General features: G+C 53.7%; 7 protein-coding genes across 7 annotated transcripts; 1 reads left to right on the top strand and 6 right to left on the bottom strand.

Moving 5' to 3' along the window:
• Positions 1-692: 692 nt before the first annotated feature.
• Positions 693-5,636, bottom strand: CTHT_0039450 (sulfite reductase-like protein; the record flags this gene model as incomplete). The annotated part of the gene is made up of 3 exons (XM_006694293.1): positions 693-719; positions 785-5,313; positions 5,594-5,636. 3 exons carry the CDS (start codon positions 5,634-5,636, stop codon positions 693-695), a joined length of 4,599 nt encoding a protein of 1,532 aa, XP_006694356.1.
• Positions 5,637-7,027: 1,391 nt separating this feature from the next.
• CTHT_0039440 (uncharacterized protein) lies at positions 7,028-8,016 on the bottom strand (the record flags this gene model as incomplete). The annotated part of the gene is made up of 2 exons (XM_006694292.1): positions 7,028-7,822; positions 7,969-8,016. 2 exons carry the CDS (start codon positions 8,014-8,016, stop codon positions 7,028-7,030), a joined length of 843 nt encoding a protein of 280 aa, XP_006694355.1.
• Positions 8,017-9,936: 1,920 nt separating this feature from the next.
• Positions 9,937-10,260, bottom strand: CTHT_0039430 (uncharacterized protein; the record flags this gene model as incomplete). Its single annotated transcript, XM_006694291.1, has 1 exon — positions 9,937-10,260. One exon carries the CDS (start codon positions 10,258-10,260, stop codon positions 9,937-9,939), a length of 324 nt encoding a protein of 107 aa, XP_006694354.1.
• A 1,603-nt stretch (positions 10,261-11,863) lies between these two features.
• On the bottom strand, positions 11,864-12,342 carry CTHT_0039420 (uncharacterized protein; the record flags this gene model as incomplete). Its single annotated transcript, XM_006694290.1, has 2 exons — positions 11,864-12,175; positions 12,259-12,342. The coding sequence occupies 2 exons, from the start codon at positions 12,340-12,342 to the stop codon at positions 11,864-11,866; spliced, it is 396 nt and encodes a 131-aa protein (XP_006694353.1).
• Positions 12,343-14,066: 1,724 nt separating this feature from the next.
• CTHT_0039410 (uncharacterized protein) lies at positions 14,067-14,318 on the bottom strand (the record flags this gene model as incomplete). The annotated part of the gene is made up of 1 exon (XM_006694289.1): positions 14,067-14,318. The coding sequence occupies one exon, from the start codon at positions 14,316-14,318 to the stop codon at positions 14,067-14,069; it is 252 nt and encodes an 83-aa protein (XP_006694352.1).
• Positions 14,319-15,566: 1,248 nt separating this feature from the next.
• On the top strand, positions 15,567-16,304 carry CTHT_0039400 (uncharacterized protein; the record flags this gene model as incomplete). The annotated part of the gene is made up of 2 exons (XM_006694288.1): positions 15,567-15,642; positions 15,703-16,304. 2 exons carry the CDS (start codon positions 15,567-15,569, stop codon positions 16,302-16,304), a joined length of 678 nt encoding a protein of 225 aa, XP_006694351.1.
• An 818-nt stretch (positions 16,305-17,122) lies between these two features.
• Positions 17,123-17,989, bottom strand: CTHT_0039390 (putative GTP-binding protein; the record flags this gene model as incomplete). Its single annotated transcript, XM_006694287.1, has 4 exons — positions 17,123-17,457; positions 17,509-17,638; positions 17,755-17,875; positions 17,934-17,989. 4 exons carry the CDS (start codon positions 17,987-17,989, stop codon positions 17,123-17,125), a joined length of 642 nt encoding a protein of 213 aa, XP_006694350.1.
• Between the last annotated feature and the right edge of the window lie 501 nt (positions 17,990-18,490).

The following is an 18,490-nucleotide window of genomic DNA, read 5'->3' as shown; positions in this document are numbered from 1 at the left end:
TTTGCTCCTAGGTATCTACGGATTACGGAATTCATGCGATCATGACGGCCGTAAGTGATGATCTGAAGTTTTGTGGAAGGGAATCAGCTTTTTTGTGAGATGCTGTCTGCTTTTCCGGAGTGAAGAAGCACTGTGCCCGAGAACAGGCGCGTTCGCAGCTGCCCTGTTTCAAATTCCCGTTACTGGGCCGAAACAGCCCAGCGGCCGCATCTTACGGGGCATTCATTTTCTTTACAAGGATCTCGAGCACTGCCTCGAAGTCGGACCCGGGAGGCCAATCCTCGCGGCCTCGTGGTGGTCAATCCTGCGCTATGATTCGGGCTACTAACCCGCGGAGCCGACGATGTTACTGCGGCTGTTGAAGTTGCATGTCTGTTGGCAGGTCTCCATTGGCTGCGGCTGCTCGGTTCCTGCGGGGCGCATTCAGCGCGTCAAGAAACCAAATCTCCATGTTGGCACCATCTCATCCACTGCACTCCAGACTCATGGAACACCTGCATGAACGTAGAAATATGTATGTACCATGTCCTTAATATTTACTTCAGATTTGAACCTAGAAAACTGAAAGAAATCAAGGTGTTGAGAGATGATGATAATATATGGTGGTGTTAATCGCGCGGTTATCTGTAGCAAATGTGTTTTGGACTCCCCTGCCAACTCGGTTCATGCATGCTCCCCTGTAACTGTACAACCTACTCCTCACCCTCTTCCTCAGCAACCTGCAAACAAAAAAATGTCAGCATCTTGTCGTCAAGTCACTCAACATTTGGGTAGAAGTACTCACCCCATCGTGGAAATCCCTCCCCTCCTTCGTCGCCTTAATCACACCCGCCCGAATGCACCAATCACCAAAGTGCTCGCCCTCTTCGCGCTCCGCCGCATACCTCTTGAGCAGACCCTTCATAATCGGCAGGATCTCCTCCTCCTTGATGCTCGACCGGTACAGCTTGTTCAGTCGCTGCCCGTGATAGCCGCCGCCCAGGTACATGTTATATGCGCCATACGCCTTGCCGACGAAAGCAACCTCCGCCAGCCAAGGACGAGCGCAGCCGTTCGGACAGCCCGTCATGCGCATGACGATGGAATCGCGGCGCAGGCCGACCTCCTCGATCACCTGCTCCAGTTTGGTAATCAGCACGGGCAGGTAACGCTCCGACTCGGCCATGGCGAGACCGCAGGTCGGGAAGGCGACGCAAGCCGATGAACTGAGACGCAGGCCGGTGAAGTTGAGGTTGTCCAATTTGTACTTAGCCATGAGTTCCTTCATGAGAGGGACATCTTCGTCGGCGACATTGCTAAGGATGAGATGCTGGTTCGGGGTGAGACGGAACTCGCCCTTGTGAACCTTGGCGATCTCGCGCAAACCAGTCTTCATCGGGAAGTCGGGAGTATCCTCGATACGGCCGTTCTCGATAAAGAAGGTGAAGTGGTTCATGCCCGTCTCGTCCTTCTGCCAGCCGAAGGTATCGACGTTGCTGTCGAAGTGGAACGGCCGGGCCTCCTCGAACTTCTGGCCCCAGTACTCTTCGACTTTAGCCTTGAACATCTCAACGCCCATGTCGTCGATCGTGTACTTGAGACGAGCGTGCTTGCGGTTCTTGCGGTCACCGAAGTCGCGCTGCACAAGCATTACCTTCTCGCAGGCAATGTGCACGTCGGCCGTCTTGACGAAGCCAAGCATGCGACCCAGCTGCGGGTAAGTCTTCTTGTTGTTGTGAGTGGTACCCATACCACCACCAGCCAGCAGGTTGAAACCCTCGAGGTGGCCATCGGCACCCTTAATGGCAATCAGACCAATATCATGCGCGTAGACGTCGACATCATTGTGCGGGGGCACGGCGATCGAGATCTTGAACTTGCGGGGCAGGTAAGTCGGGCCGTAGAGAGGCTCGAAGTCCTGGACGGCGTTGCCAGCAACCAGCTCCTTTTTGTCGTTATCGTCAGTCAGCCAGATCTCGTGGTAGGCTGACGTCTGAGGCAGTAGGTGGTCGCTGATCTTCTTGGAGCAGGCCCAGACCTCGCGGTGGTACTTGGACTGCGACGGCAGCGGGCTGCACATGACGTTACGGTTGACATCACCGCAAGCAGCCAAGGTCGTCATGAGGGCGCGATTGATGGCCTGCATAGCCTTCTTGAGGTTGCGCTTGATGACGCCGTGGAACTGGAAGGTCTGACGGGTCGTGAGCTTCATGGTCTTGTTGCCATAGGTGTTGGCGATATCGTCCATCTGGATCCATTGCTGAGGGGTTGCGACACCACCCGGTAGACGGCAGCGGATCATGAACGAATAGGCCGGCTCGAGACCTTGGGCCTTGCGGGCATCGCGGATGTCACGGTCATCCTGCATATAAGTGCCGTGGAACTTGGTGAGCTGGGAGTTGTCGGCCGAAATGGCACCGGTCGACTCGTCCTTGAGCTCCTCCGCAATGGTGCCCCGCAGATAGTTGGACTCGAGCTTAATGTCCTCGTTGGTCCTCGGCGGAGGCTCCTCCGGCAGGCCCTCGACGCTTGCCACGCCGAGCGCCTCCCACAGTTTGGGCTCCCACTCTTGGTAGCCAGTCTGGTAGCCATCAGGATCCTGGTCGTCACCAAGGCCGAGGGGAGCCAGCCGGGTAGCGCCCAAGTTGGACAGCAGCCTGTCGAGGTCCTTGGCGGGCTTGTTGTAGTAGACTTTGTCCTCTTTACGAGGCCAGTAGTGGCTATCACCAAGACCGAACACCGAGTACTTGACCGAGGCGAGATCGAGATCGGTATTGTCCTTGATGGCATCCCAAAACGGCTTGCCATTCTGGGGGAACTCACCCTGACCAGCAGTAGAGGTAACGAACACGATGTTCTCTTCGCTTGGCAGGTCCTCGACAGGGTAGTCCTCCATCGACATGACGATGGTCTTGAGACCACGCGTGCGGCCACGGTTACCCAACCGCTTCGCCACATTCTGAGCGTTGCCATTATCGGAGGCGAACAAAATGGTCAGAGGAGCACCAAAAAGACCCTCAAGCAGTTTGTTGTAGGCATCCTTCGCCCGCCTCCTCTGTTGTGCGCGGATCTCGGTGCCGTAATCCTCCGACAAGACAGCGCCATACTGAGGCTGGCTGCGCATGAGCTGTGTGAGACGATTCTCGCGATCCAGGAACTCCTTGAGCTCTTTCTTGATGCGCTCCGAATCTAGAGCAAACTTGGGCTCTCCCTTAGCCTCATTGTCCGGGTTCCAACGGTACAGGGGCCAGTAGCCGAGATCGACGGCCTTCTTGGTCTCCTGCAGCACGGTGAGAGGAGAGTCGTGCTCGTCATTGTAGGGGAGGTAGGCGAGGACGACCGACGGGCCGTTGAACTTGTCGGCCTCGTCAAGCGCCTGCAGGACCTGGGTATAGGAGGAATAGACGGCGGTCGAGGCAACGTAGGCGTTACCAAAGTTCATGGCATAAAGCCCAATGTCCTTCTTGCGCCTGTTGGCATCAGCAGCGGCGCGCTCGGAGTAGGGGGTCGAGTCGATGATAAGCAGGTTGACGTTCTCGCCCGACGCCAGAACGTGGTGCACACCAGAGTTGCCGAGGTCGTAGGCCCAGGCATCGGAGCCAACGAGCCAGAGAGACTCCTTATGAAAGAAAGCCTTGCCCTCGAGGAGAGTCTTGGCCAGGGTCGAGTTGTCAATGGTAAGGGAAGAGATGACCTCTTCGGCGGCCTGCTCGGTCTTCTTGACGTCGTCAAGACTGGTAGCCCACTTGGCCAGGGCACGCTTGGGGACGTCAGTCAGGAATTGGCCAATGATAGCGAATTTCTTTGCCTGCTCGACGAACTTCTGGCGGCGCTCCTTGCGAGCCAGGAGAGAGCCGAAGCCGAACTCCGGAGAGGCAGCAATAGTGTCAGAGACACCAGCATTGTCAGAACCAAGTGCGTTGGCAATGAATACCCGGTTGCCGAAGAGCTTGTTGAGGATCTTGATGTAAGCGTTCTCGAGAGCCGGCTGCTCGAGGCCATACTCGGGAGCCTCCTTGGGGGCCTCCCGCTCGCCAACCTCTAGGTTTTGGACAGGCTTGTCGGAGCTGAGGTTCTGGAAGACGCCGCGGAGAGCCTGCTCGACGGTCGTCTTGGAGATGTAGCCGAGCTGGTGACCAACTACCGTCTCGACGCCGCCAGGGGTGCTCTTGACCGAGGTCAGGACGTCGACCAGGACGGGACCCCACCTGGTCGTCTTTCGGGAGATCTGCTCAAGGACAGCGATCTTGCGGACTGACTGAGGGATGGCCTCGAGTAGCTTGGCGCCCAGCCAGGGGCGGTATAGCCTGGGGATGAGCAGGCCAGCACCGGCAAAGGCTTCGCTCGAGGGAGCATGAAGGATGGCATCGGCGAACAGGCTGACATTAGAGCCGAAGAGCAGAAGAACGCTCTCGGCGGAGGCAGGGCCCTTGTACTCAAAGGCGTTATAGTTGCGGCCGATAAGGCTGCTCAGTTGCGACCAGATGCCAGTCGCATACTTGTGGATGTGCTCGGAGGTGACAGCAGGAGCCGACTCCTCGATCGTCGTAGCCGCCGAGGCAGTGGGCGTCGCGGTGTTGGTGCTCTGCTGGCTGGACTTGGCAGAGGAAGAGGTCGCACTGGGGGACGAGGCGCCCGTCGCAGGGACCTCACTGGCAGCGGCAACCGCACTGGCAGCAGATGCCGGAGCGATCACAGGCTCTGCCTGCTCAGCAACCAGAGCTTTACGGCCATCGTCAGCATAGATGCCTGTCCCGGGGACAGGAGCAGACTGGAATCGCCGCACATTGTCCAAATTGAGGACGGTGCGGATGACGTCGAGGCTGGCGAGCTCGATCGGGGCATTACCCTCGCTGGAAGAGGGGTCAAAGAAGTGGATGACACCCTTGCCGGAGCGGATGGCCAGGGCGTGGGCAGTAATGGCAATATCGTGGGCCTCCTGTAGCGACCATGACTGCAGAAATGTCCAGCCCGAGTTCCTCACGGCCGTGATCGCCGAGTAGTCGGGGAATCTCTTAGGGGCAAGGGCGACATGGATGACCACGGGGAAGTTGGCCAGGCGGTAGAGATGGGCAACTGAGGGGAGAAGGATGCTGGATGTGGTGGTGACGGAGACCAGGCGGCCCGAGCGGATAGGAGTGAAGACCGAGAGCAGAGGGTCGGTGTTGTGCCTGACCGGGACGATCTCAGGCACGGCATCACTCGTTTTCGCGACGAGGCTCTGTGTCTTGGACTGAGCGAGCTGCTTCAGCTGCTTCGAGAAGGCCGAGTCGGTGCCAATCGCCGGCTGCACTGAGACGACGACATCGCTGGCCAGGTAAGCGATCGAGGCGACTGTGTGATGTCAGCGTTGGCTTATGAGACACTGCAATAATATAATGCATTGCCATTGCCGCATGCTTCTGTGCAACAGGACCAATTGGTCAAAAGATTGACTTCTGCCGTCGTCCATCGCCATCAAACTCAAATCTCAAAATTTTCACGTCAATTCTCCAATTTCCAGCCTGAGTTCAGGGAGCAAGGCGATGGCGACGGCAGCAGCAACTGCGCTCGCACTGCGGGGCAAATTCCCAAGCACGCCAGCGACGGAGAGCGGGGTGTAAGCGCTACGTACCGGCCTCTTCAGGCGTTCTGAGCTTGGCCTGAGGGACTGCCATCTCTAAACCCTACACGGATCAGAAATGGACGAAGTTTGTTGACAGAGGAGAAAGCAGCATCGCAGAGATGCCGTCAACTTTTTTTTCTCTCTTTTCTCCCGTGCTGGGCCCCTCTGCGGCCCATCCCGCGCGCTGCTCTTTATGTAAGTCCCAGAATCGGAAGCCACGCTGCTACAGCTCCCAGCAAAATGCCTATATCGGCCCCGCAGTGCGTCCCAAATTTCTCCCTGGCGGTAAGCGGCTGTCGAGGCGACCGATTGCGTGATCGCCCTAGCGCCCCATATCCCGGGTTTGGCCCAGAATCCCCAGATCATCCAGCGAATGACACGCAAGGGATTTGACCTTGCTTTGTCATACATACCCCGTCGAGCCCAGCACGAGCGACCCCTAAGAGATGCCCTCGTCGAATCTCGTCCCGTTGTCGTCGCTTGCACGTCCCGTTGCAGTCTCAACAGCCGTTCATCTGCTTTGCTGCGGCCCTCCTGCGCCCGCCAACCGCTCCGTCAAGGGCGGCATGCAGCATGAAAGCCTTTCTGGCCATCTCGGGCCTCGGGGGAATGTATCCCTAGTGCCAGAGTCGTAGTGCATCCACAACATCCACTTGCCCAAGCACGCACCTCCAGAGGACGGAGACAAAGTTGTATTTCCGGGCTGCGGACGATCTCAGCTTGTGTCTTCTGCTGCTTCTTGCCACCCGCTGGATCCCTCAAGCCGCGGCCCCTGGGACTTTGTGGTTGTCTTGCCCCGAGCTCCGTTCGGCATCTGTCCAGCAATAATGTCGTGTGAAGTCACGCTGCAAACCTCATGAAGAGTCAGGTTTCATGTGTCACTCTTGCAACCCACGCCGCGCAACTGCGGGAGTGTGGCGGCGAGGATTATGCAAGCACAGGCCAAGCAGGTGGCCATCCTCCACGCCGCACGGGATGAGCTTTTAACGTCAAGTCTTGCACTATTTGAGAGTCTTCAGTTTGCTGTTTGGTGAGACGCTTGATCATCATTAATTCCGTAACTTTAATTAAGATGCTGGTAAGCATGATTCGGTACCAGTCCAATCCAATGGTCTACCTGACTCTTGTCAAACCGCAAATCTCAGATCTTGAACCTCAAACCCCAGACGAACCCCAACCCCCCAAAACCCCTAGATTAGATATGTGTATCTCATCATCCCATAGCATCATGGCTGTAACGAGTCTACATATGATGCATGCAAAACGCCGCTGGCCATGCAGTTTTGAAATCTTCGCAAAGAGAAATGCAAAAAGGTATCGTCGAATGAGCTCAGGCAACCGTGATCCCTGAAGTCTGAATGCAGCAGCCTTCTGTGACGGTGGCTCGAATGGCGTCCCCCGCACTGCGTGAGCACGGCTTGATGACTTCTATCCATCCGTCCATTACTCCCGTGTGCTCCTGAACCTGAACCTGGAATGGACCTGCTTCGCCCACTCCTCGTCTTCTTTCTTGCCACCCAGCCAGTACCTCTTCCCGATCGACACCATCGCGCGACCCAGCTTACCCTTCCAGCCCTCGCCAAGGGGAGCGCCCAGGGCAAACGGGTTAGGCGACGTCTCCGACACCGAGACACCCTCCCCTGCATCTTCCTCATCGGTGGGATCGGGGTTCATCCGCTCGTCGACGTACCGCAGCAACACCATGCGCGCGTACGCCATGATCACGAGCGCAAAATAGACCCGGATCAGCGTGAAGCCGACGACAAGCACCAAGCTGAACGCCGTCTCTTGCACACCATCGCCTCCCGGCTTGGACAGCACCGCCTGCCTAGAACCGTGCTGCATTGGGTCCCCGTCGGCCACCGAACCATCCACCACCGCAGTCACATCATCATTGGCCACATCAGCTGTCGCGCCGCCAGTCTTCCCATGTATCAAGCTTACGTACCAACTTGTCGCAAAAACCGTCGTGTAGATGGCGCTGACGACAGTATCGATGGCATACACCCAGGCGAGGGCGAGGTTGTGCAGCGGGCTCTGCTTGCGGATCTGCGGGATGCACACGCACAGCGTGGCCAGCACGAACAGCGAGCCCAGGTAGGCCGACACCTGCAGCGCCGACAGCGAGTAGCCGGTGAAGAGCGTCAGGATGCCGTAGACACCCGTCGCCTTGTTGAACACCAACGCGAGAGAAATCAGCTCCGTGCCGGTTTGAAGCGACATGAACCCCAAGAAGGACTGTGCCGCGATCTGTTAGCAGTCTGCCTTGCTGACGTCCATCCAAAAAGTCGGCGGTCGGCGAGCTCCCGCCGGTGTTGCGATCTCGACAACAATGGCGCAACCCGCGAGCGCGGAGACGGAGGTCGGGTAAAAGTTGCACCTACCTTGGGGCGGGGAGGGCGGAGCCACGAGGTTCTCGACGACGGTGCCATCTCGGATGCGATGGCGATCGGGATAGTTTGTTTACAACGTTGTGGAAAGGAATGTGAGAGTTTGAAGGAAAGGAATGACGGTTGCTCCTATCGTACAACCTCCCCCGACTGTCGCATGGTTTTGGCCTTGATTTGCATTGTTTCGGCCAAGAAGAAAGGGTCCAGCAGCCAGCCGTCCAACCCCCCGAGTGGAGCGGCCGGTCGTTCTGGGAGTAGTTCCTAGCTCATCAGGTGGTCAGGCCTCCGGCCGGGGGCACCGATTGGACTGAGCCAGGTACCTCTTGGCCAGCCGGGAGCTGGGATCGCAGAGCGGCCCGAGCAGCGATGCAAGACAAGGATTGATAGTGGCTGGCTGCAAAAAGCAGATAACTTGGAAGGTCAACAGGTCAACTTTGCGCCGACCCTTTTTCTCGCGGCTTGTTGGATAAGTTTTCTCGAACACCACCAGCGTTTCGGCCCATGCTTGACGTCAGTCCCGTCTTGGAAAGTGATCGGATCGGATTGTGTCTCTCCGTTTATCGAAATTGCCGGCGCCGAGAGGCGGTGCTCTTGGGATCTCCACTCTTATGATCTGCCAATTTGGGGCAGTCGTTTCAGTTGTCGACAACTGGTAGCGCTAGTCGGACAATCTTTTCCCCGAAAAAAGTTTTGGTTCTGCTTTTGTTGAGAGGAGACAACTCTGATTGGCCATTGACTCCGAAGAGCCAAAGCGACAGTTCTTGAGCCCCCAAGTCAACCAGCTCTCTTCCTGTCATCACCGAGACTCTTTAGAGAACTAAAATATGGTGAGCAAACTAGGCAGGCATGGTTTGGTTTTTACATCAGGTAAACTATTGATCATGGTGTTAATGGTCTCAAGGATCTAACCCTCCGCCTGTTCAACCCTTGAGAGTTTGCTGAAGGTTGAAAGGACAAAGATATCTTGTTCTTGAGTAGCTGGCTTAAGGGCAATACTTCCAGGTCTCGGAGCTATTTACAGGATTAAGCCAGCTGGTTGGAAGCTATATGTCCTCCCAGCGTCTCAGAGATGGGGTATTGTATCTCAAGGGCAATCACCTTTACAAAGTGATATGATAGGTGATACACAACAGAGAAAGTCTAAGATGCCATGTCAAATGAGATCTAGCAACTAGAAATTATATGTTAGCATTAACTCTAGCTATTCAAAGGGTGACCAGCCCATTACAAGTAACCATCTTACCTACAGCATGTAGCACCGAATATCATTGTTAGCATGTTGTAATATGTTGGATTTGGTATGAATTTATTTTCTTGACTCATAACACATTTTCTAACCATTAGCATAGCAGACAATAGTGAGATCTTTGCATGTTACTCTTTGTTGAGCATTATCCTCACTCAAACAAGTACGATACCGGTATCATTGGAGTGTGTCAGTCATTTAGGGCTTTTGTGTGAATGTTTTCCTCAGTTGAGCTTTGTCAGTTCAAGCTGACTTGAGATTCCGAGACCGAATCCAAAGTTATAAGCTCTGGAGGGTTTTTGCCAACAACTTAAGCATTATACCTATCTGAGACAGCAATAGACACCTGAGGTAGGTACCTCATTCTACTAGTTCGAAGAGAAGTGGCAAAACATTGACTTCGATCTGTTCACCAACCTATTACAGGGAACAAGACTTGCATGTCAACACAGTCACTTAGCAACTCAAAATCTAATGTTACGACATGGCGCTTATTCGCTTAGTGCTGACATAGGGTCGAAAGGATCCCTTCAGCTCCATAGAAAGGTCAAATGGCAAGTCATGACTCATTCTGTTCTCCGAAATAACAACGGCTTCCTCCAAGCAGCTATGCAGGTAACCTCGTTTCCGAACTTCAATGTTCATTGAATTTCGTTTGCACATCGCTCTACAATATAGAGCCCATCGTAAGTATCATCCACTTTTAACCCAATCCTTCAAGAGTGCTTCACTCCAAGCATATCCAAGGCCTTCTTGATACTTCGCTCGCTGCCCTTGGCGGCCCTCTCAAGCGGCAGGCGCTCCTCAAGCCGGTGCACGGCGCGCTCGATGGGTGGCGTCACGCGTTGGATGCTCTTTTCGGCGGGGCTCTTGAAATGAGAGATGTTGCGCTCCCAGCGGGGCGCCCATTTGTGCGTCTGCTTCGACATGCGCTCGTCGGCCCCGGGAGCCATCAGGTAGAAGGGCACGAGACCAGTGATGCCGGCAGCGCCCATGCAGAGCGTCTCGACACGGGTTGGAGGTGGAACGCGGAGAGGCATGTTGATGGTTGTTAGATTGTAAATTTAAAAAGGGTTTGAGTTATTCTGTGGCCTACAATTAGAATAAGTAGGTCAGTGAATATTCGAGAGACGCGATGACGATGAAACAGAAGGTGATGTCCACGTCCGTTGTTGATGTGTTGTGTTGTTCTCTTGCCAGAGGGGCCAGACAGCAAGCCCCTGGTAGCCAACAAAGAAGATGGAGATACTTGCCTCAAAAACAAGAGTCACCAATTAGGCTCTCAACAAGTATTGAATGCTCTATGTAAATAAAAGATGCGTTGAACGGAATGGAACTGATAAATGTTGAAGACTGCGGTCAATAGGTGGCAAATATGGCTTGGGCAGTCATGTGTCGCACAAAGAGGGGAAAGGAAGACAGAGTTGGGCCAGCACCCCTTTTATTGATGGGCAGGAGCGGACGTCAGAGACCGTATAGTCTACCCGCCCCAGCTCCTCCCAGCTGCCAGACACTGACATGGAGCGGCGAAGAGTGTCTGGTAGTTTCGACGACCACAAGACCCCCTCCCTTCCACCCCCCTAAGCAAACTAAACGGCGACCCTCCAGACATTCTCATGGAGAGCCGACTGGAAGCGTAACCCGAAGCATTGCACAAGCGGAGTAGCTATCCTGCATTGCCCGGCCGGGCGCCAATCATGACCAACAAAGGGCTATTCAAACGTCACTCTCACTCATACAGTCTTGGGCCAGGTTCGGTGCTCTGTCCTCCATCCTGACTCGAGGTCTTAGCCCGCAATGGCGCCACCTTAGAAGGCATGAGCGGGGAAGAATTGAGCGGGTGTATGCGGGCAGGTCGCATTCGTCTCGAGTGCTCGTTGCACAGCAGAAGTCATCTGCTTCCACTCATTGATGGATCTGGGAAATCCATTGACGATGAAAGCCTGTAAACCTCAAGATAAACACCGCGATAGTCAACCTGATATTCCGTAGTGTTGAGAAGGCTTCTTTGGTTTAAGCTAGCGCCGGCCGAGAGGACACGGTGGGTCCGCTAGCGCTGAAGGCTCCACTTCCCCAGACCCACCCCCGCGTTTTTAGTGGGGTTTGTGGAGCACAGATTGCCAACGGTGTTCCTCGAGATTCACCGTTGGATCTTCCGCTTTCGTTCGATTCCGGAGCATTCAAATTTGCGCCCGGTTGCTTTTGGAGCTGAGTTTCGATCAGAAATCACTGCTACAGTAAACATGAATTTTCAACAGCTAACAATTTTGTCACATGCATAGTGATAGATCATCACGGCAAACACACAACAAACTGCATGAATAGATGTCCGCTTTACACGGTGCTACACGTACAGCGCTGCACTTCGCACCACCGCCTTCAAATAGATTCAAGGTTTCAGGGAAAGAAATTTGATATAGACGACTTGATTGAAGTTCACAGGGTGTTGAACCCTGGAGACACTACCTGAACTCTTAGAAGACGAATTACGAGCTGAACTGAAAGCCAAGCTACAACCCCAACTTGAAATATTCATTGGGCCCCCTCCACGCCACTAATTTGTTGACGTCGAACAGGTGTCCGCTAGAAACTATGTCAGACTGAGAGGTAGGCATTTGCGTGGTATATCACTGTTCACTAACTTTAAAAGAAGCCCAGACTGTTCGAGTTCGGGTGGACCTCAACAGCGAGAGTGTCACCAAACAGCGGAATGTTATCAGGCTCAACAAGGTAAAAGAGCCCAGTCACAGGTGTGGGGAACCGCTTGTTATAGAGATGCACCGTTGCACCGTCAATCTTGATCTGGTAACCATTGCCCAGATCCTCGACCTCGATACGCGGATCGCGACGGGTGAAGCGGCCCGCGAACGTGATCCGCTCCTCCTTCTGCCACTGGCCATTCTTGGTCTTGCTGTTGAACACTATTGCGTTCTCGGACCCCGGTTGGGCCGAAAGCTGATGTGCAGGAGGATGTCGTCATCCCTGCCGACGAAATTTAAGGTGGAGACATTCGCAGTCGACGTGTCCAGCTTGGGCACCCGGATGATGGCAATGGCGTCCTTTTGGACGGGAGTCGCCAGCTTGGTGGCAGTGGGGTTGACCTTGACAATTTGAAGAACCATTTCGATCACTTGGTGAAGCTTCGAAGATGGGATGATAAGTTTGATATGTCTGCTGAGATGAATGAGTTAGTGTGATACTGAACTGATTGTTGACGGATCATCCAGGACACGATGCCCCTTTATATCTTCCAGACTCGATCTCCTGGCCCGCGTTCATTCAGCCACCATCTCACACAATCAACACAAAGGCTTGACGTCTAGGTCCGCGGTGTAACTGATGTGCTCCCAGGACCGCCAGGTCCTCTTCCGAGAGCATGATTGAGTACGGTCCGATGGCGGTGAAAGCAGGTATCCGATGGTTTCCAGAGCAGTCAGCCACAATTTCCGAAGAATTTCTATTTTCTAATAATACCTGGTCCATTGTCACGAACTGATCTCATGTCAGCTCCCTTGATATGCATACTGCAGATGTTTCTGGGATCTTTTATGCAAAGCAGGAGAGTAAACGGATCATGAACTTAGTTGGACGGCGAGGCTGGGGCTTGAATAAATTTCGCCATCGCGTGGGTGACTAGAATAAGCGCTTCATGCGTATAGGCGAGATGGTTGTATCTGCTACGATATGATCACAAGAAATCATCCTATACTCTCACGCCGTGCAGGCAGAGGTGAAGACAGCCTGAAAATCCTGAACTCAGGCTACGAAACTCTCATTGAGTGCCGTTACCAGCACGAATACTGACCGGATGCCTTACCTAGCTCCCGTCGACCCGTAGAACCTCTGTGGCATTGCCGCTGTAATTGGGATGCAGCAACTCTTCAGCGATCGACTGCAAGCCGTAATTTTTGCTCCGCCCGACCTTCTTGGAGGGCACATCGCTCCATTGCCTCACCAATTGTTGCATCCCTAATGTCTTTGCTCGGTAATTGAGAGCTCTGAATCTTTGAGAATCGTTGCTGAAGCGGTCAGTTCAGCTATTGTTCGGTGTAGCACGATATGCGGGGTCGGCTCAGATAACGATTTGGCAGAACGGCCTTCGGATACCTAACCCAGTCAGGGACCAAAATGCTTATTTATGTCTCAGCGCTTACAAAGAATTTGATCTGATTGTTTCCAGCATGAAAACGCGTGAGCGAATTGTCATTGAGGTACAAAAAGTGTGATGGAAGCAAGTTTATGGATTCTGAAAGGGTGAGACACTGAGATACTTGTTAAGAGCCTGGCATTCATAGCTGGCGACTTCGTGGCAGCGTGGAAGTCCATGATACTATCTCAATACCACAACATTCAATACACGACAACAAAAGAGATACTACCATTTACTTCAAGCCAAATCGGTTGAGATTACTCCCTGTATTTTCTGTTTTAATTCGGCGTACTGTTGATACGAAGTCCTCTTGATCTAACGTGTCCAATAATCACCAGTCACGGTTGGAAGCTCCTTCAATTTTTAGGCCTTCTGCCTAGAAACAATTAGCATGTTTTAAAACCCTGGGAATGACTACCATGATCCGGAGCCACCGCAAGGTTACTTACCTCACAGGAAGTGCAGCGTAAGCCCAGTCGCAAACGCTTCCACAGCAACGGTATCCCCAAACAGTGGAGTGACCTTCCCGTCCGTAGCATACGAAACGCCGTTGCCAGGCGTCTGGACCGCTTCTTAAAAATGCGTCGTCTCGCCGTCGATCTTGATCTGATAGCTGTCGCCGAGATCCACGTTGGTGATCAGTGGATCTGACCGCGCACCCGGATTGCCCTGCTAAGGGACACGCTTCTCAGCACCTCAGACCCCAGCTTTGGTGCGGGTGTTGAAAGCGATGGCGTCTTCTGCCTGAAGAGGACGCAGACTGATGTGCAGGTTAAGGCTGGTAATACCCTGGGGAGTGGCCAGGTCAAGCTTGGGGCAGCGGACGATGATGACGCCGTTCTTGATTAGCTGGGCGCCTAGCTCGTGGAGGCGCTGAGGTTGCTTTTGATGAGTTGAAGGACCATTTTGGAGGCTGAGGTTCAAGCTGATCGGAAGCGTGCGGTTCATAAGACAAAAGAAGCAACTTGAAGAAGTCCGTAACGAAGCCTATGAGTCCTCATGAATTGCCAACTCGTCCCCTTTTAATACTATTGCTCGACCTGATACCTGACAAACTTTTTATCAGCTATACTGATGGGAAGACCGGTGTTCCACCCATCTAAAGAGATTGCAGCATTAGATATGCCGGGCCGACCTGAATCTACGTTCAGCTCATTATCTCAGATCCAAAACCTTTGTGTATCACAACCTTTAGTGGCTAATTTTCAGGTTCTCGAGCCTTACACTCAAGACGATGGGTCCCATACTGGTGAGATAAGGCACATAACGGAGGGATCACCCTACATCCCGCCGGATCTGGAAACTCGGTTTCGGATCGTAGTTGCGGACAAGGTATTTTGATACTCCCTGATGAACAAAGCTTTAGAACCCATCGGAAGCGAAGTCCTGAGTATGAAATAATCAGACTGGGTTCGTTCAGCTATCCTCATAAAGTTTCGCAGTCAACGAGAACTTTCGCGTCGGGCCTCATGCGTTTGTGTGGCGGTCCTTGGAACTGCATGATTCAGCTGTTGCTACAAAAGTTACATGTCTTAACGCTCTGCAAGTCTCGGTGAAGGTGTGGAATCCATAGAGACCACGTTTATTTAGCCAACTGATGAGAACTCAGCATCCGAAGCATGGTGGACTTTTAACAGGTGACGAATAGGTACCTAATCAGTATAATACATTTGACGGATCGTGGTACCAACAAAAGTGTATAAAATAAGTTCCAATGATTCACAATTAGGAGAGGTTGGCAAGGAAAGTTAGAATGTTACTGAAGAAGAGGGCCCACAGGAGGAGAGTGACTGGGACGAGGCCACCCGTGGGTTGCAGCCGGGAACAATTGATATGTCAGCTCACATCTGTTATCTTTGCAAAATACAGGTGCTCACAGATGAAGAGTTGTCAAAGGAACATCTAAGGCAGCCAATAGAATGATGTACTTAACATTTTGATTGCAAACTGAGGTGTTGCCCCTGGACGGATCATCGCGATGTTGACAAATGCAGGGGAAACACAACCCTAACCCTGAAAGCGCTCATAATCCTTATCGATAATATTGGACCCGCCCCCTCCCATCTAACCCAGATCGCAAAGGCGGTCAATTTTTTTCGGCCAGTCTCGACGATCAGCAACCCCAGGTGAGGCTGTCCCAATCGTCAAGACGCTCTCGGTGACCCTCGACCAGACCGGCCGGTTCGGAGCGACAAGATGCGTATTGAGAACTGTTTCTTCTGCGGCAGGCCCGCGTGGCCTAGCAAGGGCATTACCTTTATGCGGAACGATGGTGAGAATCCATTACAAGAAACATCAATGACCATCACTAACATGAATCCTCCTTCTCCAGGCAAAGCCTTCCGCTTCTGCCGGTCTAAGTGCCACAAGAACTTTAAGATGAAGCGCAATCCACGCAAGCTCAAGTGGACTAAGGCCTACCGCAAAAACGCCGGCAAGGAAATGGTGGTTGACAGCACTCTGCAATTCGCCGCACGCCGCAATGTCCCCGTGCGCTACAACCGCGAGCTCTGGCAAAAGACGCTCAAGGCGATGGAGCGCATCTCCGAGATTCGCGCCCGGCGCGAGCGCGTCTTCTACAAGAAGCGCATGGCGGGCAAGCGCGCGCGCGAGGTCGCCGCCGCCCGCAAGCTGGTCGCCGAGAACGAGCACTTGCTGCCGCGCCTGCGCGGCTCCGAGAAACGCCGTCTGGCCGAGCTGGCCGCAGAGCGTGGCGTCGACGTCGAGGAGCTCGAGCGCGAAGAGCTGGCCAAGTTGGCAAGCAAGAAAAAGAGCAAGGCATTCGGCGGCGAGGTGCGCCGCGTGCGCGTACGCACCGACGGTGGTGTCGAGGAGATTACCGAGTCGTTTGGCGGCAAAAATGTCGATGAAGAAATGGACGACGACGATCACGATGACAGCGACCGCGATGATGACGATATGGATACCGATTGAGCGGTGGGCGAAGGGTTGGTGGCAGACAAGTCTTAGTGGACCCCGAATCGCAATTGCTGGCTCTTCATTCTCAAGATTGAGATTTACGGGACAGTATCAGTTTAAGGACCCTCGACATCATGACCAAGGGCGACGAGCAAAAAATCGATTCGATGCCCTCGTCCTTCAAACTACGGCATCCGTGTCAGGGATGCTTTTGCACTTTGAGGGGCTTTGAGAACAATGGTAGTGGGCTCATGGCATGGCCATGAGGCATTATGCCCTTGGGGTCGTCAATAGGTTCCGTTGAAGAAATCGGCGAATCGGCGTTAATGGGTGGGGAAGTCGTCTAGAGATCATGGGCTATGTTTATTAGCTAGGTACCTATATCCAGATGCTCCTGGCAGACACTCAACATGTATGGACGGGAAAATTATGGGTTGGTTAATCAATTAGACTGGCATTTTCGACGCTACTGGTTGATCCCTGAACCGATTGCGTGGATCGATATGCAGACAGTTTTCGGGTTTACAACCTGAGTTACACAGATGTTGCAAAGGAGCTAGAGCAAGCGGTCATGACTACATATTATTAGATTGTTCATGTAACGCTGATGCTCAATATAAGCCTCCATATCCTCCGCTCGCTCTATCCCCTTCTCAGAAGCACAGCCTTGGCGGATTTGGGTATCATTTTTCATCTCAACCAACTCGCCCCGGCCTGTGTCAGCTAAGTACGTAGCTTGTAGGCTATTTCCATGTCCATGCCATTGCTATGTGCTCCGCCACCTATCCCTAATTCATCATTCATCATGATCATCTCGTCATACTTAGACCCGCTCAGCAAGCGCAGCCCTCCTGAGGCGCCGGAGTAGCCGGGGTCTTGACGTCGATCATCTGGCTCGAAGCCTGGGCGGCGGCATCGGTGCCCTCCATGCCGGGTAGCGCCTGGGCTATCCTCTTAAAGAGCGTCTTGACGTTGTGACCCAGCTTGGCGCTTGTCTCGATGAACATGAGGTCCTGGCGGCGCGCCTCCTCCTCGCCCTGCTGCGTGGTCACCTCGCGCTTGTCCGCCAAATCGGTCTTGTTGCCGACCAGCACGATGATCACGTCGTTGCCCCGCTCCGCGCGCACGTCGTCGATCCATTTTCTCGTATTTTCGAAGCTCTTTGCGTCTTCATGGCGTTAGTAGGGGATTTGGCTTAGGGGTAGGTATTGAGACGCACTTGAAATGTCGTAGACCACCACCGCCACGCTCGAGTCCCGAATGTAGGAAGGAATCAAGCTCCTAAACCTTTCCTGCCCGGCCGTATCCCAGAGCTGTAACCGCACCGTCCGGTCCTCCAGGTACATGGTCTGTTTCAATGTCAGTCCGCCTGTGCCCTCAGGATTATGGCATCCTGGTGCTGCTTGCCTTGGACAGGAAGTCAATGCCGATGGTGGCCTGGTACATATTGTCGAACGAGTCATACATGAAGCGTGTGATGAGCGAGGTCTTGCCAACTGTTCGGCGCAATCGTGTTAGTGCTGGCCCCAATATCGTCTTGACGGATGCAATGGCGCATACCGCTCTGCTCGCCCAAGAAGACCAGCCTACATTGTCGTTAGTATGGGGTCCTTGTAGTGCGGGGCTGGATAAACCAAGCCATACTTAAACTTCTTGAGCGGGTTGGTGTTGTACGTCCCGCCGGTTGTTGGCTGCGCCATGGCGATCTGTGGGAAGGAAGATGGATAGGCTGGATGCAATGGACGCGATCGGAATGATTAACGGTAACACGAGTGATGTGGGCAGCGGAGACAGCGGGCTACGGTTGCGTGTCGGTAACGGCACCGCTGACGTTATCCGTAGCGTGGAAAGCGATGAACTATCGTCGTCGCTCTGTATTATAAGAAGCGGTTCTTGAGGCCAAGTATCTTCTTCGACGCGTCGCTGGCAAACCCGGGGATTCACAAGTCAGAAAATGGTCTCTGTGTCGGAGAGTCTGTCGATGTCGGTCGGGTCTCCGAGTCTGGCACTTGGTTGGTAGTGGGATCCCCTGAATGTTGGCCACTGGCCACTGGCGATGCATGCGTCCAAAAGGGGCCGGTAATGGGGCGTCATGCGTACAGTGTGGGGACAGTGCAGGCTACGCGGGCACCTTCGGACCAAGAGACCCACCAAGTTTATCTTATCGCGATAGGAGATCCATGGATCACTGAAATTTTGAG

The sequence above is a fragment of the Thermochaetoides thermophila genome, assembly GCF_000221225.1.
Source record: "Thermochaetoides thermophila DSM 1495 unplaced genomic scaffold scf7180000011816, whole genome shotgun sequence".
Taxonomy (NCBI): Eukaryota; Fungi; Ascomycota; class Sordariomycetes; order Sordariales; family Chaetomiaceae; genus Thermochaetoides; species Thermochaetoides thermophila.
This window is presented reverse-complemented; position numbering and strand designations above follow the sequence as displayed.